Source organism: Scatophagus argus, chromosome 3 (genome assembly GCF_020382885.2).
Source record: "Scatophagus argus isolate fScaArg1 chromosome 3, fScaArg1.pri, whole genome shotgun sequence".
In the NCBI taxonomy this organism is placed as follows: domain Eukaryota; kingdom Metazoa; phylum Chordata; class Actinopteri; family Scatophagidae; genus Scatophagus; species Scatophagus argus.
In genome coordinates, this window is record NC_058495.1 from 9,851,139 (window position 1) to 9,878,171 (window position 27,033).

The 27,033-nt window shown below is 39.8% G+C and overlaps 1 protein-coding gene across 1 annotated transcript; it reads left to right on the plus strand.

Annotated features, from left to right (window-relative positions):
* The first annotated feature begins 2,002 nt into the window (after nt 1-2,002).
* slc6a1b (solute carrier family 6 member 1b) lies at nt 2,003-19,720 on the plus strand. Its single transcript, XM_046383305.1, has 15 exons — nt 2,003-2,414; nt 3,793-4,227; nt 4,490-4,621; nt 4,862-4,962; nt 5,462-5,571; nt 5,989-6,121; nt 7,021-7,155; nt 7,958-8,061; nt 8,579-8,703; nt 9,064-9,176; nt 10,221-10,352; nt 12,065-12,167; nt 12,300-12,400; nt 12,863-13,030; nt 17,091-19,720. Exons 2-15 carry the CDS (start codon nt 3,981-3,983, stop codon nt 17,202-17,204), a joined length of 1,818 nt encoding a protein of 605 aa, XP_046239261.1. The 5' UTR covers nt 2,003-2,414; nt 3,793-3,980; the 3' UTR covers nt 17,205-19,720.
* The last annotated feature ends 7,313 nt before the right edge of the window (nt 19,721-27,033 follow it).

A 27,033-nucleotide genomic window follows, 5' to 3' on the forward strand; every position in this document is an offset into this window, starting at 1 on the left:
CTGGCCTAAGCCCAAACGCATGTAAAACAAAGGACATTGATCAGTCTTACGTTGTGTTTCTTGCTAATGAGCAAATATGAGCGTGCTAACATGTCATCGTAAGCATGTTAGCATACACCATTCCTCACAGGGCTGCTGTCTTGGTGTTAGATTCTCGTCCTATCAGTGTATGTTGAACCACATGTAGTCATTGCAGCTTATCAAAATCCAAAATTTCTTCGTTGAGTTTTTTAAGACTTACACATGGGAATCTGTTAATCATTACCATATCATGTCAACCATAAAGACATTCACCACGTAAGCAAAGCCTAATAAAAATTCAGAGGCAACGTATTTCTAAAAGAGTCTGTAAACATGCTTGCATTATCAAATGCATCCGTCATCATTATCGCTGCCATCATCGTCCATATCACCATTCTGTGTTTCTCACATGAGTGATAATCTGCTCTGCAGTTTCAGAGCATCACTTTTGTCCCCTATGTCTGAGCAGTGAAACTGACAGGGGGCCAGCTGTCTGCCTGTGTGTTTGCCTGTGCTCTACTCTCTATTACTACCACCTCCTTCTGTAATTACAAGCTCCACTGCACACAGACTCACCATCAGGTGGGGCCAGGGCCACAAGCACAGCACCACCAGCTCTCATCACTGTGACATTTTGAATTCTCCCTGTGCGAGAGCTGCAGGCCAACAGGAGGCTTTTTGCACATCTGAGGTGCCACAGCCTGCAGGCCAATCAGCCAGTTGGGATTAGAAATGCTAAATTTTGTTTCATATCATTAGAAGGTTAGCCTACCCCTCATTGGTTCACCATCTGGGCATTCTTTCCTTCACTCTCAGTGCTGTGGCTTTTCAGGAGCGCGGCATCAGTACAGCCTACAGTATGGCGGAAGGACGAAAAATGAACCAATGGAAGGGAAAGATTTGTGCAGATGAGCATGGTGCTGGTGCTGGTGCTGATGCTGATGGTGGTGGTGGTGAGGGCAAGGAATTTAGCAGTGAGGATGTTGTGTGAGAAGGAAACGGGACAACTGGGGCAAATGAATAGGCACATAAGGAAATGGTAGAAAAAAATGTAGATTTTTTTTTTTTCACATTATTCATGCATCCAACAGTCCCATGAGCCACGACAGTGCATTTGATTTCACTTGACCTTAAAATGAAGCTGCTTTGGCATCAAAAGATTACAAGTTGTGATGTCAACTTTACAACAAAATTGAAACAGAGAACAAATTAAATATCACTATCACAGTTTTTATCAGTCACATGCTTGTCATTTCCAACAGCAGATGTAGTTTTTTTTTTTTTATACTAACATTTGTTTAATCCTCACTCATTTTCACAGCTCAAACTTTAACTGTTAAACTCTGCAAGAGTATAAGCTCCCAGTGAGACCTCAATAATTTATCTCGATGTGGGAGTTAAAGTCTGCATTAAGACTGCTCATTTGGGATGTTCCACAAGGGTATTTCATTTTGGAAGACAGCGGGCTAAGAAGATTATAAGCACAGTTTTCAATTTATCTCACACACCATGACTCCCTTTATTGGCTGGGACCTTCTTATCATGTTTTGCCAGGAGCTAGAGCAGCCATTGGCATCTTCTTTTGTATCTGCTACTTTAGAGCGGCTGAATTTGATGCAACGCTACACTACTTATTTTTACTCATAGAGTGGCCTCTTTCACACAAACTGCTTCATCTTTCTCATCCAGAATTTGGATGGATTGAAGTTTTGAAAAGATGTGTTTAAGTGTTAGTTATGACAACTTTATGGAACCTAGCCATCTTTGGAAACTTATGGCAAAGATAAATAAAAGATGCTATCAAAATGTCAAGTAACCTACATCAGTTTATGTTATGAATCAAATGGTCCTTGAGTGACTCAGAAAAGGAGAGAGAAAGATAGAGGGAATGAAAGGGAGAGAGAGAGAGAGAGAGAGAGAGAGAACTTGATGATGTTAAAAAAAAAGCAAAAAAAAAAAAAAAAGCTGCAGGAGTAAGGATATAAAACCTTGAGACAAGAGGATGCTCCTCTCTCAAATCCGCTGCCATCTCAGTGGTGGAAATGTTGGAGTTGGGGAGGGTCGACTTTGAGGTGACATTGACGCTATGTAGATGAGAGTGAGGATCCTGGCGCTCCATGTTACGTCCCTGCTCGCTTCAACTCAGACGGCGGCAGCTCCTTTCCCCGTCTTCTCTGCCCTCCTCTCTTTCAGCACCACTGCTTTCAGGACAGCACCTCGCTCTCAAAGACGCATTTGTCCACCGTTCTCTCTGCTCAGGATCATATACTTGCTCGTTGTCGCCGGATGCAAAGTTTTTACCTTGGTTTTATTTCAAAACTGCGAGGAAGTAACTTTTTCAAATTTGGATTTTCCTGAAGGTGAAAGTATCTGGCAAATAAGAGGATTTTATTGTAAGTATTCTGCTATCCGGTATGCACTTTATGTGAACTAGGGACATATTTGTGCTTGTTGACATATTTATTATAATCGATGACCACTGAGGAATTTGTCATATGCAGATGCGCTGAATAAGGCAGTGTGCGCGGATGTGCGACTGCACTTCACTTGATGGCGACGCAAAAGACTTTCCTCACGAGGGTCATAAGCGCGTTTGATCCTTCATTCCTGCAACCACATGCTTGAAACGTGAAATATAAATCCGGAGTGATCAGAGTGGTGTAAATGTACGCAGAATTATTTGTTCACTAAATGTCTCGAGGCCGTGCGCTCCTCTGAAGTCTAATGTTACATGAATCTGAAATATTATTAACAGACTGGATATAAATCAAATACGACATCAAAAGATTTGGCACCAGGTTTCCTCATTTTGCTGTTCACAATTACGCACGGCAGGCGAAGTGCCGGGGAGCGCAGAGCGCGCGCTCCGTGCCTCATACGTTCAGCCACCACAAGCAGTTTTTTTCTTTTAAAAAACAAAAATAGACCAAAATAAACAACTTAGAATTTTAAATGCATAACCTTGCTAAAACAGTGTTGTTTAAAAACATCGTGGCTAATTAGTTCTATTAATACAAATGTATTACACTGTAAAATAAATGTTATATATTTTAACCCTGTCCTACAGACATTTGATGAAAACACGTATTCAAAAATCGTCGTGAGTTACGAGCCTCTCCAGGTGATTCATTCACACATGATCGTCGCGCCTGACTCCTAAATGTGTTTAATTTCTCTTCTCTTCCACGGGAGCGGGAGGAAGTGGGCCATTGAATTTAGAGCGTAATGAATCAAGGACAAAAGCATGGCTCTAAATTTCTCCTAACATGCATTCACTTCAGGCAATTAAAAGTGATTCTTATTGCATGAGAAGTCTGTTTTTGATCCCGTGGGGTTCACGGATCGTGGGGCACATTTTCTCTCTCCGCCCCGTAATAAATGTCACGCAGTTAGAATTAATGCACCCACAGTCTAATAATTGTATAAAATCACATTTCACTAGCAGAAACGATGAAACGGGTTTGTTAGCACGGGCCGTATGATGCCTGTCCAAAGAAGCAAGATATCATCTTAATATTTTTTATTTATTTTTTTACAGAAGAAAGGGATTATTCAGTTAATGGTGAAATAGCTGCATTTTCACTGAAAAGAAGTTCAGAATATTTTTTCTCACTATAATATTAATGTCTTAACAATTAAATGTAATTGAGCAATTGTATTCCCCATTATTAGTACTGATACTCAGGGAATATTTCAAACAAGTAGTAGTCAGATTGGTGTCCTTATTTTTTACTTGTGGATTCACAACTATATTTTTATTTATGTTTTCAGGGTCGTTGGACCTCTGCTAAGCTGCTCCTACTCCTCCTCTTGATCACTCTCATTACCCCATTAGTCGTTTTTACTCGACTGTTGTCTGGGAGCTGGGAGTACAGGACGGAGAAGCTGCCGTCTGCCTGGACCGGTGCTGAAACCCCCTCCTCTCCACTGGTCTGGACTACCCGATACGCACAGTGACCATGGCCACGAACGGGACCAAAGCCTCGGACGGACACGTCTTAACAGAGACGGTGAACGACGCGCCCACCACGACGCCAAACGACAAACCCAAAACCTTGGTGGTGAAAGTGCAGAAGACGAAAAATGAGATACCTGAGAGAGAAACGTGGGGCGGGAAATTTGACTTTCTTCTCTCTTGTGTCGGATACGCCATTGGACTCGGAAATGTCTGGAGATTTCCTTATTTATGTGGAAAAAACGGAGGAGGTAAACAGGAATTCTTGGCAATTTTTCTTTTATCCATTTATCCATCCACCAAAAGGATAGCACCAGTTTTCAGTACATCTATAGTATTTCCCCCATATAAGCCCTGCGTAATTGCGCACAAGCGAGAGCCTGCGCTGTGATCTGGCGCACAGTGTAAAACCAAATACACCTTTTATCAGACATGTTATCTTGATTATGATAAATATTAATGGTTTAAGATTCACATGCACTTACACACTTCTGCCTCTCACCTCTTATTTAGGAGCCTTCTTGATTCCTTACTTTTTGACCCTCATATTTGCTGGCATGCCCCTGTTCTTTCTGGAGACGGCTCTTGGTCAGTACACTTCTATTGGAGGGCTTGGAGTGTGGAAGCTGGCCCCCATGTTTAAAGGTAAAAGACACGTTTTTGTTTTATTTTGTTTCGTTTTTAATTTGAGTGCTTCGTGAAGGCCGAGGTTAATAACCGACACAGACAAATTGGGTCTCCTTTCACTTTCGTAACAGAAGACAAAGATTTATCCATAAACTGATGAAACTTAAAAAAAATGCCCATATTACTGTTCTCATTTTATTTTAACAGAAATATTTTAGGACAATTTAACATCATCCCTGTACTCTTCCATTGTTTCAGGTGTGGGTCTGGCTGCTGCTGTTCTGTCCTTCTGGCTAAATATCTATTACATTGTAATCATTTCCTGGGCTATTTACTATCTGTACAACTCCTTCACTACTGTGAGTATTTGATATTTGCATTCATGCTGTTCCCTAATAAAACAATGTAATAATGGGATTTAGGAAACTTAGGAGACAATAAAACCCACAGTCTAGTTTGCTTGATTCCTTTCTGAAAAACCTTTTCACACAAGTGTCCCTTTAATCAAAGCAAAGCACAGATTTTTTATTTCCAAGTTGTATTTATTTTTTACATAGAAACCCTTTTAGTTATGTGGAAGGATTTGTTTGCCAGCACCTCTTATATAAAGGTGCACAGATCTTAACAGGGTATGACATTTATTACTTCCTTTCCTGCATAATTAGTGCCTTACACAAGGTATTGATAAATGCATTTGGCTATGAGGCATTCACTCCTCTGAGAAAAGCATGAAATCTCAATGAGTATCATGGTCTTGGCTGCTCGACAGCCAGAGAGAATGGGATCCGGCGGTGAGAAAATGGTCCAAGTAAAAAGAGCTGTCTGTGTGATTTTCCTCTTTTTTTCTTTAATTTTCAGGACCTGCCATGGCAGAGTTGTGGCAATTCCTGGAACACAGACCGCTGCTACACCAACTACAGCATTGCAGACACCAGAAACCTCACCAGTGCAGTGGTGGAGTTCTGGGAGTAAGCTGGACACGTACTGCTCTGTTGTGAACAGATTTAAGCTACACAGAAAGCCCTTGGTCCCTGCATTGGAGTCTAACATGGCCATTTGGATCTGAAGATTCAATAGTTCACCAAATCCTTTAATATCCATCTATCTCTAGATACTTCCAGAAGAGAAAATATTGTGCGTGTACAATAAAGGTCCTCAAACAAGCTGAAGAAAAAGATTGAGTGAAGACATGCAAGCATGACTTCTCTTGACTGTGGTGTCTTACAAAAGCTTTAGGGGTGTGAAAAGAAAGCCAGGGAGAGTGTTCTTTGTAAATATCCAAACACATGGCTGCATATTTGTGTGTGTACTCATGCGTGCTGCATGTGTGAGATTAAGGATGCATTTGTGCGTTGTGTTGTGACCTCTGTATTCCTTCCCTGCAGACGTAACATGCACCAGCTGACCGATGGTCTGGAGAAGCCTGGGGAGGTCAGGATCCCGCTGGCTATTACGCTTGCCATTGCATGGGTGCTCGTCTATTTCTGTATCTGGAAGGGGGTCAGCTGGACTGGCAAAGTAAGTAAAGTAAAACAAAGTAAGAGAGAAACGAAACACAATGCATCATCTTAATGTTCAAGGTCATACGATTGGCACGATGACATTGTTCATATGATAGCATTACATAACTTCACTTAACCCTTTCATCTGTTCAATTGTAATTTGTTTACAGTATTTTCATTACTTTTTAAGCGTTAGTGTGATGAAATACTTGGAAATCACAGAAAACAACAATTTCACAACTTCTGCAGTTAGAGAATACTGTGACACATTATACTCTGCCAACCCCCCTCTCGCCATCCTTGTTTAAAAGGTAATAAAACATTGTTTATGTAATGTCTGTTTAATCCAAAGCACCTGAAGTGTCACCAGGGCCTGCATGGTCCACAAAGGGAAACAGAGGCCTAAATGTGGCAGCTGTACAGCCATGCTCTATCCACTGAGCTACAAAATGACATTCGTAATTAACTCTTTTCACTTTTTTAATCAAAGTTTGTTTAATTTATGTATGGTAGATTCACCAGTGATTTTTATACATAGCAGTGTCAGTGTCAATGACAGTATCTCTCCATTCAGTAGATAATCATGAATGATTTGAATTGTGTTGACTTTTGATAGCTCAGTGAAAAAGTAGTTCAGATAAGGAGGAAAACAGCACAGTGGAAGTGTGCTGAACCCAACCATTCTGGGGTCGTCTTGCCTCTGGGGAATGACTGACTAGGTCACTGTGCTGCGCTGTGCTGTGGGTCTGGTGCCACAGTACTGTAACAGCGTTCATGACAAGTTGAACTTAGGTTTTCACTTCTTCTACAACTCTGTTGCCTCGCAGAAAAAAAAAAAGTAAAATAATGCTCACTACCTATCCGATTTAAGGTAAATATATAATATGATGTATTTTTTTTTCTTCTGTCCCGCAGGTGGTGTACTTCTCGGCCACATACCCTTACTTTATGCTGTTCATCCTGTTTTGCCGTGGTGTTTCACTACCTGGTGCATTTGATGGGATCCTCTTCTATGTCACACCAGACTTTAACAAACTGAAGGAGTCTGAGGTATGCTCTCACTCTCTCACTCTGCAGGCCGACATGTCTAAAAACTGCTTCTGTACAGGAATACATAAAACACTGTGTCAGCTACCAAAGTAAAAGTGGCTGCAGAAGATGAGCTGAGTGTCAGAGGGATGTATGCCATAGTCAAGGTTTATCACTGAACCTACATCTAGCTGAAGAGTACGGTATAATTAGTCATTAACATGTGTACAGAGCTCAGTCTCACTAAAACAGATTCTGTGAATGCACAGTATTAAAACTCACAGATAATCACAATCACTGTTAACTGCATCAACAGCAAAGTAGCAGAAAGGATTATTAGCACATAGACAAAAAAACACCACTAAGGTATTTCCAGATATTTCGTCTTAAGCAGCAGAGCAAACAAAGTCGTAAATTTTAGGCTAAGTGTGCCAGGGGCATATAGGCTGATGTTCAGAAGGGAGAAGACAAGGTCTTACTGAGTTGAATTAATCAAGATGGGTTGCAATACGATCAGAGTGCATCAGATAGGACCAAGTGTCGCAAGATAGCACGCAGGTGTCACAGTTTTCCAATGACTTTTGTTCCCACCTCCTGACTTACACAGAGGCTTTATAAGAGACATGGTACATTTGTGCACATGGCTTGATCAACCCAACCAGTGAAATTGGCATAAAATAACAAGTGCTTGTGTCTGTACCAGTGAAATTAAATGACTCCTGGCTATTTTCTCCGACAAATATTTCTATTTTGTATCAACATGGCACAAGTTAAATAACTGTTAGATTATTTTAACATCTTTTTTCTAATCATTGTATGTCAGGTGTGGCTGGATGCTGCCACTCAGATCTTCTTTTCCTATGGGCTGGGATTAGGCTCTCTGATTGCTCTTGGCAGCTACAATCCCTTCAATAACAATGTGTACAGGTAGGTGATCAGTGATTATAATATGTTGCTTAAGACTGATTTACCACATGAATTAAATATCTGGTCAGATGGCATTTTACTGTCTACCACCAGTCACTCACACATGTTTTTTTACAGGAGACTGTGCAGATGTCTCTTCCTCGTATTATTTTTGGTTTCCTGGCAACATAGTGTCTGCTGTACCTTTAATTTTAGGACTATTTGAGCCCCCAGCTGTAGCCGTTGTTTCATTATTTTGGCTCTGTTTTACATTCACAGACATTTGGTTTGTCGTATTGTCGAATGAACACTGGTCTGCAACCCTGCATAAATCTATGGTTCCAACTATTTTGGAACTGCTGGAGCTCACTGCCATCTTAAAAAAACAGGTCAATATATATCTATTCAGCTGCTCTGCTACTGCAGGATGCAAAATGGCATCCCATCCCCCCATGCCTCTCGACAATGTGTGACGGGTTGATAAGGAATTGATATAGGCATGACAATGGCTGCCTTGTGCTTTGTCTCTCCCGTACAGAGATTCTGTCATTGTCTGCTGCATCAACTCCTTCACCAGCATGTTCGCTGGCTTTGTCATCTTCTCCATCGTGGGATTCATGGCTCATGTAACAAAAAGACCCATCGCTGATGTGGCAGCTTCAGGTAATTGCAATCAATGCTGAAACTCTACAGTGACAATAGGCACAGGCAAGAGATCCTTGTGACTGTCTAAAATTAGCCTTTGAAATTGCGCGATGTTATTCTATCAGTCAGAATAGGACGGTTTAAGCGCTTTACTGTATGCCAGTTTTGATTTCTTGGTTTATTAGAAAGAAAAGTTGTTCAAGTTGTTGTGATTATGCAAAAATGATGTTTTATGTTGTTTTATCCAGTACTACACACTTTCTTTATAGCTAGGTATGCATGCTAAAATCAGAGACAACATTTTTTTTAATTAATATGTGACATAACTGTCCAGTTGATGTAGATGTCACACCGTCTATAATGTTTATCATTGGTCAGGACCTGGTTTGGCATTCCTGGCTTATCCTGAGGCCGTCACCCAGCTGCCCATCTCTCCTCTCTGGGCCATACTGTTTTTCTCCATGCTGCTGATGCTCGGAATTGACAGCCAGGTAAAAATAACCCAACAAAAATTATCTCAGTTGTGGTTTTTGGACACATGGCGAAGTGCTGATTTTCCAGCTTCTGTCAAGAAATGCTTTAACAAATACAAGTAAAAATGGAATATATAAATGAAGCAATAATGATTACGTTTAAAGGGAAAGCTCACCTCAGAATCAAAAATACATATTTTTCCTATAATGTTGTTTATCCATCTAGATTGCTTTGGTGTGAGCTGCAGATATAGAGGGCAGCACGGTGGTGCAGTGGTTAGCACTGTCGCCTTATAGCAAGAGGGTTCCAGGTTCAAATCCCGGCTTCCTACCCACAATACCAAAAACGTGCACATTAGGTTAATTGGCTACTCTACTTTGTCCTGTTGAGTGTGAGAGTGTGTGGTTGTCTGTCTTTGTGCATCGGCTGGCGACCAGTGCAGGGTGTACCCTGCCTCTCGCCCCAAGTCGACTGGGATAGGCTCAACCCCCCCCCACCCTGACGGATGAGCAGTATAGAAAAGGATGGATGGATGTAGAGATGTCTGCCTTCTGTTAAATATAATGGAACCAGATGGCACTTCACTTATGATGCTGAACAGAAAAACATTTTTGAAAAACTCAACAGCAATGTCTCTTTCCAGAAATCATTACCCCGTTACTCAAGATAATCTGTGGATTTGTAAGTGGTTTCATCTAGGAACTATTCTCTATCTATCAAGAAGCGCCTTGTGATCGGAGGGTCGTCGGTTCGATTCCTCCACCAGACGGGCAGGAAAAATTTCGGTGTGGCGGCGTGATTAATGAGAAAAATGCTACTGTTGTACATACATCTTGAATTTCCCTCGGGATCTATCTATCGATATATATATATATAATTGTATTGCCTGAGGATGTTCCACAGTCAAGTAAACACATTACCATGGCGTAAAATAATGTGTCTTGTGAATGCTCTTTCATTCATGAAAATTTGTTCTAAATGTTAGAAATAGATCAGATTTTTTACTGTAGCAACAGTATATTAATTAACACAGTTTTGACATTTCTCTGCAATCCCACCAGTTCTGCACCGTAGAAGGCTTCATCACTGCACTGGTTGATGAATTCCCTCACATTCTCCGAAAACGCAGAGAGATCTTCATTGCAGTCGTCTGCCTTGTTTCTTACATTATTGGACTGTCCAACATCACACAGGTAAATACTTCTTTCTTGCTGGATAATCCACCATCCTTTAGAGACATTGCTGGTTATTCAGATCAAAAACACTCAGGTCAATACTGAGCCTCCAGTTTATCAAGTCACCACCATTATCTCTATGGAGATCGCACTGCATTGCATTGATGGCATTGTCACAGGATAATACAACATTTTCCACGGACTTGAAAGACTCCCACAGGACACCACTGGTGTCACCTCAGCAGCTGCCCCAGTAACCTGCAGCACTATTAACTCAACTTGGTTGTTAATTCAGCTCACCCGTACGGTGGCCCTCATATGAAATCCAAAGAACATGTGAGTAACAAGGTCATGAGGTCGTACTCCCACTGAGACTGTAGATCCAAGCCAAAGTGGTTCAGGTCATTTAACATCATGTCTGCAACACTAAACAGGTTCACAGCCTTGATTTCAATTCACTTATTTATCTGATGCTGCTGAATCAAAGGATGATGACATGGTCAGTTGTTTTCATCTTTCCAACACCTTCGTCAAGAGAACAATGTCTCACACCTACAGTTCAGATTGCTGTGAAAGGTCGTATTTTTTATTACCAATGCCTTAACAATGATTCCTAATGATTCTGGGGCCCACCTGAACCATTGTCTGCCACCACTCGGCCAAAATTTACTCTTGACCAGCACTTTGGTCCTGACATGGTAACCATATAGGGTATGGATATGCATATTCGTGTTTCACAGAGAATTAATCCTATTGCCTTTGGTGACACCCAGACCTTTCTCCTAGGGCCAACATCAGGCCATTTAATTTCCAATGAAATGAAAAAAAAATCATATCCTGAGGGAAAAATCTTATATATAATATAATGAAAAACATATGAACTAAGCATTATTACTGAACACATACATGGTTCAGAGAATTATTATGGAATTAAAATACCACGTGTAATTGTAATTACATATCTACTTTCATCTATTTAGTTTTACAAATATTATGATTCAAATTTAAGATCCCACCGTTGTTTTTCTCCAAACAGCTATCCAGCTATTTCAGCTATCTTGCCTTCAAGTTTTTTCAAAACACCATCAATTACTACTATGCTACTGCTGCACACACAGTACTGTAGCAGTTTTGTCGCATTTTAAAAAGTAAAGCATAAAAACAGTGAGGGAACAAGCCAAAAGTTAGCAAAAAGTCAGCAAAGATTATGACTCTGCCTACTGTTGAGCTAAAAATGACAGAATCACTGCAGGCCAAGGTCATTATTCGCTAATGACTCTCGATGACCCTGCATTGTCCCTCTCCTTCTGCCAAACTGAATTTCCATCATGCCACATGCACAGCCTTGTTAGAACAAGGCAGTTACCCTAATCACTGCTCCTGGCAGTATAAAATATATCAAGCTTCACATGGTAGGACTTGACAAACTGTAGCCAATCCCTTTGAGCTGGTGTCTTTAATGACCAGATAGCCTCAAGAGATCATGGACAGACATGAAATGTTTCAAGGAGATGCTTGATCTACCCTGGTCATGTCTGTACTGCACATCCACAGTTTCCACAAGGAAGTCTTGTTCTGTATTCACCAATGAGATGTCACCAGCCACAGCCACTGGTGCTCTCGCACTTGGTGTTATTCCACTTGAATGATTTAGTACTGTACTACACGTCCAAGACAATAACTGCAATTGTCTTCTTCTCTTTTGTTTTCTGCTTCTCTCCTTTTTGCAGGGTGGACTGTATGTGTTCAAGCTATTTGACTACTACTCAGCTAGTGGAATGTGCCTGCTCTTCCTGGTCTTCTTTGAGTGCATCTCAATTTCATGGTTTTATGGTGAGCCACATTCCTGTCTCAGAAATCTTGTTAAGGTTTTTTAAAAAAAAAAAAAAAATATATATATATATATATATACATAAATAATACTACATAAAAACTGTATTTATTATGCTTTATCATTGGCTCCAGGTGCAAACAAATTCTATGACAACATTGAGGAAATGGTTGGCTACAGGCCCTGTCTCTGGTGGAAGGCCTGCTGGGTCGTTTTCACTCCGCTGATTGTGGCTGTAAGTGTTGCCTGTGGGGAAAATGCACAATGTAACCAACAATGATCGAGACACAAGCAAGAAAATAGCACCCCAACAAGGACAATAGTTGAGCATATGTGGTCTCAGGTGGATTGTTATGGATTGAGAATCATTGCTGTCCTATGCTGTGGTTCTTGTTGTCGCTTTAGCTGATGACTGTGTGCACAAAACCGAAAGCAGTCTGATTAGGTTTGCTTAATGACTCTCCCTTGATGTAATGATTGGCTATGCTCCATACTTTAATAGCATTCATGAAACACTTTCCAAAATTTGCCTGTTGTAGCCAAAGATCACATGAGACCAAAACAAGCAGAGCACAACAAGAGGAAGTTTTTAGAGAAATGTAGTCTTGGTTTTAATTTTCTGTGACAGTGTATTCACACTGGCTATGACCATCACAGTAAGGGTGCTGAGATCTATCTTCTTGTCCCTTTTGTCCAGGGAGTCTTCTTGTTTAGTGCAGTGCAGATGGTTCCCCTCACCATGGGTGACTATGTGTTCCCAGCCTGGGGCCAGGGGGTTGGTTGGTGCATGGCTCTCTCTTCCATGACCCTCATCCCTGGCTACATGGGCTACATGTTCCTCACACTTAAAGGAACTTATAAAGAGGTAAGATCGATTTGGATTCAGACTAATAGTAGATGCAGTTCATTTAAATAATACTATTTGACCTGTTTTTACTGTATTTGATCTAATGCAATGAATAGTAGATACGAGAAATTCTCGTACTTGTGTAACACTGCACAGACTAAATTTACCAGCAAACAGTACATATAGCCTATCTACATATGAAAATTAAATCAAAATCCGATCAATACACATGTTCTTAAAGAAAATGCTATTATGCAATGATGGGTAACACACACACAGAGAGACACGTATATAAAAAACATGGTCCAATTTAGTTGTTGTTGGGGGACCAGGACAACCTGATGAGAAATGGGCTACTGGAATGAGGCATTCTTGGACAAGGGCAGAGAATAGGGAGCTGTTGGAATGTTACTACACAAGAAAACCCAGAAAGAGAGCACACATAGAGAGACTCTGGGATATATGGATGTTTCGAAAACCATGCTATGCTAACAAAGAAGCAACTACTAGCACAGTGTTCCAAGATCTGCAAATGACAACTGCTATCACAACTAGAGATTGAATGAAGATAATGACAAAGCTGGATCCTTGGTGCCCCCATTGTCGATTACCATGGCTAAGTGACAAAGTACCCTCTGAAAATCTGCTAGAAGATGTGAATGCAGCCTTACAAACTGTCCCTACTAAGTCTATAAACGAGACCAATGGGCTGATGTACACCACAACCATAGAAATCTCCAAGAACAAGATCCAGTAACCATAACAGTGGCAAATATCCAACAAAGAGTGTCAGGTATGAAGAGCTGGACAGTGCCAGGCCCTGACATGATCAATGCCTACTGGCTAAACACACAAATTAATCAGCTGCTGATGGATGAGACTCACATAGAATGGCTAACCCAAGGAAGGACAGTCCTCATCATGAAAGATCATCAGAAGGGTGCAATTCCATCCAACAAAACCTGCCTCTGCACAACTGCCCTGTCAGGAATCATAGTGGCTAAGATGAGTGGGCACATGGATCCATACATGAGTGGGGTTCAGAATGGAACGGGTAGCCAAGCACGAGCTATTGGTTCACAGAGCATTCACTCGGGACTGCAAGACCAGGCAGAACAACCTGTGCACCACCTGGATTGACTACAAGAAAACCTATGACTCAATGCCACACACATGGATACTGGAATGCCTGGAAATGTACAACATGAACAGGACACTAAGAGCCTTCATGAAGAACTCAGTGGGGCTGTGGAAGAAGTCAACTCAAAGCCAATTGCAAAAGTTACTATCAAATGCGGCATATACCAAGGTGATGCACTGTCCCAGTTGCTGTTCTGCATAGGCCTGAACCCCCTTAGCCTGATTATCGCAAAGAGTGGTTAAGGATTCCAGTTCCGTAGTGGAGCACCAATCAGCCACCTCCTCTATATGGATGACATCAAGGTATACACCAGTCAGCGAGACACTGACTTGCTGATCTACATCACCAGGATCTACAACAATGACATCGGAATGTAATTCAGATTAGATAAATGTGGTTGGATTAGAACAGAGAGGGAACATGATCAGAATGGAGGGTGTTCAGCTAGTCATCAGATATCCTGCTGGCATGATAAGTTGGCTAAAGGAGGAGATAGAGGCCATTAATAGCAGGACAAGGAAGCTCCTCACGATGGAGGGCTCCAGCACCCTGAGTCTGTACACTATGTGGAACGAGGGAGGCCGAGGACTAGTGAGTGTCAGAGCCACTGTTCAGGACAACACAACAAAGATCCAGGAATACATCAAGAAGATGACCCCCATAGATGAACTGCTAAGTGAATACCTCAGAACAGGCTCTCAGTACAAGATCAATAGAGGCTGGGGTCTACCACACCAGACAGGACCCCAAATGCAGGTTGTGCATAGATGCCCTGAGACTTCCAGATCCAGACTGACAAAACGATGATGGTGAACTAGCCGGACATTGTGGTGGTCGACAAACAACAGAAGAAGACAGTGGTGATAGATGTGGCGATCCCATCCACCAATAACCCTTACCTAATCCATCCATTGAAAATCATTTCAAATCTCCGATTTTAGTGATTTTGTATTTGATTTTTTATTTTTTATTTTTTTTAAGCCAAATCAGCAATTTAAAAGCCCTCAGATTAGCTGAAGATGGGTGGTTCTCACAGGACAGACTTTTTGATGATCTTGTAGAATATGAAGCATTAAACTACCCAACAGTATATAAAGTGTGAAAATTAAATTAGCTCAAGCTAAATACAACATTGGTGCAGCTCTCATATTTATCCAAAAACATAGCACAGCCAATATAATAGTAAAATAGTAAAGGGAACATTTTACTGCACAATGAGTACTTCTGCTTTTGATTCTTTAAGTATATTCTGCTTATAATACTTAAATACTTTTATGTAAGCAAGGTTTGTAGTTGAATATATTCACAGTGCAGTGTTGCTACTTTTATTTAAGTAAATGATCTAAACACTCCTTTCACTATTGCTTACTGGTGTATAAATGCCAAGAGATTTTGGCTGTGTAATGCAAATATGATAGCCATAGAGTTCCCAGAACATATGCATCACTGTACCCACCCCTGAGCATTTCACACATCATTTTTGGCTGGTTTGAATTTTAATCTGCAGTCAGCAGCAAGGCAGTCTCTATATTAAGAGTTTCAAGTGGATTACTTTGTATGCAAGTTTTTGGGGTGAAATCTATTATTACATACTGTGTGATCGACAAATCCAGCACAGGGAACACAGTGGTTTTTAGAGGGTGCTGATATTTTGTGAGGATAATGTAAATGGGACATACAAGCCCTGAGTATTTTACCAAGTAGATCAGTTTTTGCCATGGAAGGAAGCTTTAATGAACATTAATGTTCACCATGTAGATTTTTACCAACAGTCAGGCTCAGAAATGTTTACCAGAATATACTGATCCAGGATTTATTTCATCTTCACTTACATTTACATCACAGCTGGCAATGAAAATAATAACTGAAATGTAATTTAGAACCAAGAGGACTGACACCAGGTGTTAAAATGCTCAGCTTAGGCCACTGTGATTTTTTGTACATTACAGCTGTATTGTGATTCAGTGCTTTTGTAATAAGCAAACACATAGGCATGCTGGGTAAAGACATGATAAATTTGCCAAGATGAGTAGAACAGTGATAAAAGGATTAGTAAAATAGAGTTTCTAATTAGTTTTGTTAAACCATTTTATATGCCATTTTAGTACATTAGTCAATGAGTCCTCAGTAAATGACATTCATTTGTATGCAGCAGAACATAAGCTGCATTTTTATTGATCTGATGATCCTAACCAACAGCAGATAATACCTTCTTCATGCATTCCATTTACATTAAGGACTTTCTGATTTGCAGTCATTCGCGATGTGCTCAATAATAACCCCACATCTACACTGTCTCTGGTGATATATAGCATATAGCCATCACTGGCAGAATAAATGGGCTATAATTGCAGGCAGTGCAACAGAGGCTGTCAGAGGCGATGTGCAGGTGTCAGATCCTGCAGTACCAGCTGATGGCTGATTGTCTAATTGTAGCAATCAGCCAGCTGATTAGTGCTCTGCACCCAGGCAGACGCTTCGTTCCACAAATGCTTGATATAAATGGCTGCTGTGCTGCAGAACCCATGTCCAACATTGCTCATACTTCAGAAAATTTGGAAGATATTCCAAGTTTAAAGGATGGTTTTGATTTACCAATTTGGTTGGTGTCATGAATAGTGTCTTTTGGGTTCCTTCATCAGCCATCTCCTTGGTTGTAATAATTCATATAATCAGCAAGGATACATAGGGGAAATTGGGGGGAGTGGGTATCTTGCAGAATGTTTAGACATAGAGCCTGAGGCAGTGCATTCATCAATCTCACAGCTGTATAGCTGGTGTGTTTTGTAACAGCTTATGGGTTTGATCACAGATTTTGCAGCTGTCGTCCCTACTAATGATACAGTATATGACTAATGTCTCACTGTGATTTCGATGCCATCTGTGCATTGTTCAATTGTGTCATATCAGTGATATTACTGTTCCTCTCCCTTTCAGCGTCTGCGAATGATGATCAAGCCCTTGGTTCTGGTGAAGGCTCAGGAAAATGGCCCGGACCAGCAAACAGAAAACCAGAGTCAGAACCCTGCCAATGAGGAAGCCTACATCTAGAAACTTCTGCTTGTCTCTCTGTCTCAATGGCCAGACTGGCAATACACACAGAAGAAACATAATCAAGGTTGGGAACGACCACCAGACTTCCATGTCTGCTTTTATTCACCTACCTCCTGGGGACACGTGAGACCAACCTGATTACAGTTATTTTTAGAGATTTTTCTGTTTGTTTATTTGTATAATACAGAATTATAAAACTTATGAGGAAAAACAAACTACCCAGCAAAATTGTTGTGATATTATGATTTTAATTACTGCAAAAAAGTTAGTCTTTTTAGAAAAGGAAATGTGACTTAGGGAATTACTGTATATTGAAAATATAATTTAAATTTGGAGGCCCATGTTGATTCAATAGTATTGTGCTACTTTGAAGATATTAAACTACTAAACTACTATTACTGTACAAAGAAAAATATTGGTTAAATGCATTTTTGCTTGTACATGAAATAAATACATTAAACATAATGCAGTGTAGTAGGTGAAAAAAAAATGCAATTTGAAAGTTTGTTAAGTGACAATTGAATATTGACCAATTTAAGGCAAAGACAACATGGGAATGTGCAACAGGTAAGGCCAAATCTGCTTGTATGTTTAAAATATAATTTAGCCGGACTATCACTCCCCTTGCAGGATCTTGCAGTTCGCCTGAAATGTTTACCACCCATGTCTGGGACTACCATTGAAAAGCACAAGCACAGTATGGAATTTCGAAGTGTCCAACTTCCTCTTGGCTTGATTGAAACTTGTGACAACAGCAAAAATAACTTACTTAGGATACATAGAAAGAGACTGTTATAATTGTTTCTTTGTTTTCTAAAGAACAATAACTTTGTATGTTGTCTGAATCTTTTTTGTAGAATCATTTTTAGGTCATTTTCTATGTGTGAGCATGAGAAGGACCAAAATTATACTCAAGTTTGAAAGATTGGCGAAGACATTTAACCTGCTGACTATCTGGATCAAATCTAGCATCCCTTTTTGTCTCTTTGAAGACAAACAGGGGCCGCAGTAAAGACAGCATCCATCTACAAGCACAATTTTCAATCTGTAACCTAACACCATCAACAATAATGGTGTAGCCAAAACAGAAATCCACCATTTGCACTGTGCATACTATATTTCTGCCTGAGATTATTTGGAATATGTAGATTTTCTTTTCTCCTGACATCCAGGTAAGTAGATAGACAGAGTTGTGCTGCAATAAAACGTTGCTAATTCTGACCTATATTTTAAACTGTGAGAACGAATAAGCTGCAGTGGCTGCTGCACTGGAGACTGTATGATGGACTTGTCTGATAGCCACTACTATTCTGACTGGAACCATTTACTTGTATATCTATTTAGTAACCCTCTTCTCAGGAACAAAGGTGGATGTGACCAAATTCTCTCAGATACTACCATTATACACTGAAACAATTAATGCTGTAAAAATGCAACTATTATCAAATTTCCGCCATTTTCTCCCATTAATCCAACATACTTTTAGGAGCAACAAAACATGAACACACAAATCAGTATACATACAGAATATATATAAGAACCTGGGCACACTCGGAAGCTTATCTAAATTGTTGCCTCTTTTCTGTGTACTATTAAGCTTGCATCATTTCCTTCATTGTAAATGAACTGTGACTGCCTTCACTCAGTTATTTAAGTAGAAGCCACAGTGTGTTTCTACACTGTGATGAGTGCAGATTTTCAATATCAAACTGGGAGAAAGAAACTTTGGCTCAGTCAGCGGACAAAGCTGAAAAAAGCACTAGTAACGCCACCAGACTTGTAGCCAGATGCTACATAGGCCAACACCACCGAAACTACTCCTTTTCATAGGATAAAGAAAAACCTATTATTACATATCAATTTTCTCAGCAATATAAAAACATATATATAAAAGATGACATTGTGACAGACCACAGATATCGCTATATTACTACGAAGGAGGATAAAGAAAATTTGCTTCTGTGGCAGCTACATGCGACAGGAATCAGGTTGAATCAGTCCCGTTTGTTTTCTTTCATGTATGTTTTTTTTTCCTCAAAGATATGTGAAATAAAATGTGCAATGACAAAGGGTTCCATGAATTTTGTACAAAGTAAACCATACTGCAGTTTTCTCTCTTAAATGATGTTGTAAACTGGATTGTGTAATACATGTATCTGTGAATGTCCGTACAACTTGACTTTTTATTTGACGTTTGTCTAAATGTTGAACAAAAAATGTGATATTATTTGCTGTTTGCTGCAATAATATTATTATCTCAGAAACTAAAGCACATATCTCTCTCAAATGTACAATTATAATTACAATAACAGAATAGAGTAATAATAAAGATGACAACAATAATAATAATGATAATGTAATAGAAATGTCTAGTCAGAGAATATTGTTTTGTATATTTCTAGCTGTTTCATGGGCCTAATGTAAAATATCCTATGTAAAAAATATAATAAATGTCTTTAGATGGTGTTATATGAAAAAGCATGATTGCAATATATGTTATCTGCAAAAATAAATAAAGACCTATAGATTATAATCGCTGCATCATGTTATTTTTATATTTGTAGGAATATTTGTGTCCACTCAGCATTTTGCACAAAAAGGATCATTTTACAAGCCAATGGGGAAATGCAGGAAGTAGTAACATTTTTATTTATTTATTAAATGGATGTTACATTTCCATAACAATGAGCAGTGAGGTCAGTGTTATGCAAAACCATTTCATTCAACAAAACAAAAATAATATTTGAAGAGCACTGTACCTTGTAAGTCATACCTTTTGTAGTTGGTGTACATTTGTTATAATCCATATAGCACCCAAATCATCATAAAATGCACAGCGAGAAAAAATTACATAATGTCTAGACATCATTATTTTAGAGAATATATGAAGAAGACTGGCATTGCACATGAATTTAATGACATGTTTTTAAATAACACGTCTGGATTACATTCGTGTGCAGTCAACAGAGGGAAGTAATCACAAAATATGCTGTTTGTTTTATCTCAACATAAATTTCTTTCTGGCTCTTTTGCTTAACATTTTTAATATTTGAAACAATAGTAAAATGTTTTAATTGTTTTTGTCTTAGGTAATCGCACCAAGGCCGCATCTCAGTATACGTAATCTGTTGGATTGGCGCAATATATGCAATATCTTCACACACACACACATTTCATGCAGTAGTGTGTGTGTCTCTTTCTTCTCTTTTTCTAGCTAGAATCTGCAGTCTGAGATAACTCTCACAGCATAGAAGCATAGATCTTAACATTTGATATATGTTCACAAGGATACACATAGCTTAACTTGGAGCAGATTAGGGTGTGACAATACGATGCCTTCAATTGTGGTAATTTGGGACAAGTATGAAAATGTTTGCCTTTAGACATAGACAAATGTGGTGACCTACTTCATTTAAAGCAAACTGATGTCTTCATACTCAAATCAACTGTTGATTATTGGAACTGATGACATTATATAAGAAGCAGCAGCTGAAGTAGATACATACATGGCCTAATGCAGGGCGGACTGGATATGCAGCAGTATTGTATCATGAGAGTAGCAACAACAACTGTTTTCCTGAAAGAGCACACAGGCTTTCGCCAGTCAGCCTACCCACGTGGAAGAGATTATTATTTGTTTGCAGAACGTGTATAGAGTTTATAATTGGCATCTTGGCTCTGACGTCATCACTCCTTGCAAAATATACAAGCTCAGCAAAGTAGAGAGGGACAATGATAACATCCCTTCAAACCCCACATTAGACAGAGAGAGTCCAACACTGGATATTATGTGTAATCTTCTATATGTGTGTTTGTGGCAGCCATTTTCCCAAATAACACTTTCCAAACATACTGTATAGTTGTTCTCCTGCTGGGCACCGCAGGAAATGAGAGGAAGACACATCTTGTAAAGTGAAATGAAAGTACAATTACAGAGATCAGGTTTAGTTGGAGCATAAGAAAATAATACAGTTCTGTTTATTAGGCTACAATGTTTCAGGATGTCTTCCTTTAAACAAAAATACCAAAAGAGGGACAATATCCCTGTCTTGTCTGTCTTAGGTGTTTGTATGGAAGCATCTCCTTGTTTTATTATTCGTAGTCAATAAAAAAAACACTGATGCAAGTTATTGAATAATCTGTCTGTATGTTTCTTCTTGTGTGCAAGCACAAGAGAAAAATTAAGAAAGACATAGGGGGTGATTTTATACCTGGTCAAACACATCCTCGTTCAAACCATGGTTATGATGACTATGTTTTTGAGCATATGAGTGTGTGTGCATGCATGCATGTGATTCAGCATGTCCTTGTGAGTATGTATATACATAAGTCTGTGCCTGCTCATCTGAGCATGCAGCGGTAGTAGAAGTGTTAGTTGTGGTGATGACACAGACATGAGCGGAGCAGCTCTGACAGCTCCAGTCTAGCAGTGGTAGTAGCAGCTCGGAAGTCAGCTCCGGGGCCTCAGCAATACACACACTGTGAAAATGGTAATCTGTTTTCCCTCCCTGTCAGCTTTGCCAAGGTTCCCAGTAGCATGCAGACTCTCCAACCCCATCACAATCATTGGGGCCTGACATGCGCAGCACGGTTGGGAAAAAAAGAAGGAAAAATACTCGTCTCATAGCTGTAAGGCAGTATTTTTCCACAGTTGTTTTATGTGAACAATGCGATGAGGTTGTGCAATTGACTTTGTAATAGGAGACAGCATTTAATATTGGATGGGAATATTAATAAGAGCGAGAGAAACATACTGACACATCCTTTGCTTATAAACATAATAATAGTAAAGCAATAATAATGACCTCAGAGAGTTTTTAGAGTTGATTTTAATTACTAATTAATCCAGTTTATGACTCAAGCTTCAACAGAGGAGACCACTGTTTTTCAAACTGACTGCCAGTGTTGTTTTTTTTAAGCATTGCCATGGTTGTGGTAGAGCATGTCGAAGAGCATGACTAGGAAGGTGCCCTGAACTTTATCCAGTTGTTTAATGCCTACATCTTACCAAATGTTGTCTGTGCCTTCCTATACCTTTCTTCTGATAATGACCTCAGATCAGACAACACTTCCATGTGTTGTTCTAGAGGGCAAATATATGTGGGATGAAAATTGTTATTTATTCTGGGGCAATTTTTTAGAGGTCTGCAGCTATTACACAGAAAATACATTTTTAAAGGCTATCTGGTGTCCACTGCAAGACCTTTCTTTCACCCAGGATCCCTTTTTCCCAAGCTGACCAAAGCTGAATCAGAATATTAGTGAGTCTTCATGGCTTTCCCTCTGTTCACCTTTACAACAGGCTGGTGATAGCATATCTGCTCCCAGCAGACTGCCAGACAGACAGGCAGTGAGAGAGGCAAATGCCCTTATCACTGCCTGCCATATGATAGGATTAGCTTGAGTGTTGTCTAACAAAGCATTAATGAGCAGTTTTAATTGCCTGCACGGCATACCCTGCCAAGCCCTGGCTGAACTACAAGCACACACACACACACACACACATCAGTACAGGACTGTGATGCATATTTGTCCCATCTGAAATGGCGTCCAAGTGATACAGAATTTGTATTCATCACTGACGCACAAGTAGACCATTATCGCTGTCATTCCAATACATTGGTGTACAATGTGACAGAGAAAATTGCTTTGAGGACGACGTTAACCTCCATTAACTCCCTCACACAAAACACACTTAATTGAAATCAATAAATGTTCTTGATTATCTTGTGGTGCCATTTTACAGTGTAGCCACACCACAACCACGAGATTTCGGCTCTGCTGTAGCCTGAAAGCCCCCTCCGATCATATCAGGGCAGAGGGCAACTTCTTCCATTTGATTTAGCCACAATTTCACAAAAAATACTATTCAAAAACACAGAACACAGAAATATCTAATCTGTTGTCTGATGGTTGACTGGAATCTTCATTAGTTTGTGATGAAGGGGTTTGTTACTCACGTTGGATCAGTAAAAATCAAAAAAAAAAAAAAAAAAGAAAAGCCAAACAGGAGTCACAACTTCATCTATCCGTGCCTATTATTTTTATTTATGAATAATAAATCTCTGCAGTCTCATTTGAATGACAAATTAGTTGCAAAGCACTGCCTGCTTCCTTTTAGAGCCTGCGTTAACTATATGAGCTGTTCAGACAGAGTGCAAGCTAAAACAATTGTTTGTTCATCTGTTCGTTTTCTGTGTGTGCCGAGAGCAAATCTGGCAAGAGAACACTGATAATCTATTAGAAATAGTATCACTGCCGCTTGTGACAGGGTTTTTATGTACTTATTCTGAATACATGTCATGGGGGGGGGGCAGATAAACACATGCGCACTCAGAGGCTGCAGGCTCGAAGACATAAAAGCTTGTATGTCATAAATTTATAAGGTTATTATCAAGATCAGCTCTGAGTGTGATTAGAAAAGACCAGAGGAGCAGAACTGACCTGCATAGAGAAACACACTTCTGGTTGGAACAGTCAGATTACTGTCTGTAAGGGGACTAACATATTGTAGCATTTCATCGCATGTCTGACTCTCCTGTGTCCCTGATGTAAGAGGCTGCACTTTGAGCTAAATGCTCAATTTCAGCATGCTACCCTGTTCACAATGGCAATGAGAACATACTGATGTTTAGCAGATATAATATTTATACAGATACAGCCACTTCGAATGGCTGACTGTTACCTGACTGGGCTTTGACTGTGCACATACAAATCTGTAGCACATCCTCCCTGTGTTCTTGGTTGTAATGAGATCCCATCTCGATGATGTAGTGAACACAACCCCAAGTCTTAACCAGTTGCATTGCTTTATCTACCCATGAGGTGGAGCAGTGATTATGGAAACTGAAACAGTTCATTGTTCGGACTGCTGTACTGTAGTTTCATTTCACAGCATGTTTGGGATCCTCTGAAAAGGACATGAGTTCCCCAAAAAACCTATTTTGAGACATTTAGTGGGAGCACTAAAACAACAAGTGACAACAAGGGTGTCACAAGTTAGGCCTATAAATTTTTGTTGTGTCGACACGTCTGTTAGTGAGCTGCAGGTTAGGGTCACCTTGAAGAAAATATCACCAGTTCAGCCTGACATATCAGTAAGTGACAAAGCAGCATCCCAAGTAAGTTATTAAGAAGTTAGAGGATTGTTTATACAAACACCTTTCACCTTCTCTTTTCCTGTCTCTGTCACTTGCTCTGTGTCTCAAACGCTCATTGTTTAAGGTAAAGAGAGGGAAAAAGAGAGAAAAGATCTCATATCTTTGAGAAAGGGTTACTGGTTTTGCTTCTATTCAACAATAAAGTACACAGTTTGGAAAAAAAATTCTCTATTCATTTAACCTAGGTCTTCCCACTATCATGTTTAGGGGAGAAAGAGAAGAAAAAGAAGCACTGCTATCACTGCTCCAGCAGTATCAGCACCTGACACTTACAGTATGTCTGTCATCGTGTCACCCTCCTAACCCTAACCCTTGTGCTAATGAGGTTGATGGTTTCTGGGTCGGATTGGGATCAGGAGGTTGATTAGTGCATATTTTTGTTGGTCAATGCACATCACTACTGCCCATGGTTCTGACAGAGCGGAGAAACAGCATGTTTCTGTAACAGCACAGGCTGCACAACGACCTGAGAGGAGGCCAAACGTAACCTACACTTCTCAATGAACTCAAAGTTTTAGAATAGCCCTGAGGCAGCCCTTTTACAATCTGGGATCTGAATGTCTTAGAAAAACCATCTGTGGTCTAAAGTAAAAATTATGAATAAGAAAGGCAATCCCAGGGCGACTGCAGCAGCAGACAGCAGCGGAGTGAGATTTGAACCAAATGTTTTTCTTCAGGCTCTCTCTCTGTTTTAGTGATGAATGGAGGCAGAGGAGGCCTGTGTGACAAAACAGGGAGCGTGACTTCCAGCTGGAAACAGCACCTTTCTCCTTGTAATATAAGGAGCCCCAAAAAGAGCTCAATTCACATTGTTTTTGCTCTCTTCCTTCCTTCCTTCATTTAGTCTCAAATACCTCTTACCCACATTTTTAATCTCCTCTTCTCTCTTCTTCTCTTCTCTTCTCTAAGGTAGAAGGAGAGCTTGTCATGCCAGAACCTCAACCACTGAACCCATCCTATCCCTTCCAGGCTCTGACTTTTTCCACGCCACATTTATCACCAAATGTACCAGGAGCGCTGACGATACGGTGCATCTCAAAGCTCAGATGTAGCCTCCTTGCCTTGTGGCATCTTTTTCTACTCTGAACCAAGAAAATAAAATGAAGTACAATATTGGGGAAGTATAATTTCAAAGAAATACATATTCCACCTATGAGAGAGATGCAGAAAGGTGAGAAAGGTAGAAAGTTAGACAAGCATTTCATTTTTATTTTTTTATTCATGTTTTTTTCGTGGCATAGTACTATGGCAGTGTTAAGTGGACTTCTAGTCTTGAAAAACAATGTTTTTGAGTCACTTCTCTGGGAAACTGCTAAGACTTAATGATGAGCAGAAGTAGGACTTTTTAAGTGAGGCTGAAAACCTTCTTATCATGGAAGGTTTAGACGGTTTAGTTTTTGACTTTGTTGTCAAGAACCATCACCTCATCAGCCAAGTTCTCTCCAACTTAGTCAGCCTTTTAATTGGCCTGTGTCTCTCAAGAAACACCATGTACTTAATACCATTTTATGAATAGCCACACAGCCAGCAAAAAATAGGAAATTATGTCTGTTCATGTTGTCAGAGAACCAAAAAAATCTCTAATCCTAACCCAATAACAATTCAGTACCATGACCCTGAAAGCTGCTTTTTGAGATTCAGCCACAGTCGAATCGACCATCACAAATGATTCACATGTGTTTTATATCTTGAAAGGTTTCAACACCACCTCACACATAGATAATGAATGGATGGATAGTCAACATTACTCATATAAATAATTAATAAATATTTTATTTATCATGTAGCCTGTATCATAATGAACACCCTTGCATCAGTGAAAGAGCCATATCTGTGAGTGGGTCTGGTTTGACCTATAAGCTTCTCAGTATCTGGCTCCCCTTGCGTATAAAACCTAAAATTGGGGATAAAACAGCAATGCTAAAAACATTAAAACAAAACATTATCTCTGAATAAATATCGTCTGTGGTGCAGCAACAGCACAACATCCAACCAAGGTAGCATCATATATCAACACCCCCAATCTTTCTCTTTCTCCCCCCTAATGCAGCTTATGCAGGGAGGAAGAAATCTGATGTCATGCCTGCCTGCCCTTTGCTGGCGAGCTTTCTGACACACGCAAACACACACACACACACACAGACAGACAAATGTTATTTACAGTATAATTATTTCCATGACAGTTCAAATGCAAGCCCATCACTCAGTATTATCAAACTACTGAGGCGTGTAACAGTCTATATATAATCCTGAAGGATCCACATACATGACCACAACACACACACACAAAATGTAATTCAGAAAATTTCTGCTCACAGAATGATTTCTACTGTTGTTTTAGAAAAAAATGTTCATTGATACTTTCTGGAGTTTTTGTTTTTCACAAATAAACTTATTCTGGGAATCAAAAAAAAACATGAACTTGACAGGACTTTTGATGATGGAAACAAGACTTTGGAAGCAATCAAAACAAACAGATCAAAACCCGAACGTTTTCCTTCATCATATCCATTACCACTTCAATCCAAGCTGGTGTGTAGATTTTGGTAAGAAATAGCAGGCAATTGATATTTATATGGTTTTCTAAAGGCTACAGTTCCTATACACATTCCATATAGATGACAGAGTGTTTGCACAGAGACTCCTGCTGCTCTGTCTCTCTCACA

What these genes read in the sequence shown, in the direction of transcription:
- slc6a1b (XM_046383305.1), top strand. Translation starts at nt 3,981, where the DNA reads ATGGCCACGAACGGGACCAAAGCCTCGGACGGACACGTCTTAACAGAG. An exon ending in TTCAATAACAATGTGTACAG is followed by an intron (nt 8,062 to 8,578) that starts GTAGGTGATCAG and finishes TCTCCCGTACAG; the next exon opens with AGATTCTGTCATTGTCTGCT. An exon ending in TGCTCGGAATTGACAGCCAG is followed by an intron (nt 9,177 to 10,220) that starts GTAAAAATAACC and finishes CAATCCCACCAG; the next exon opens with TTCTGCACCGTAGAAGGCTT.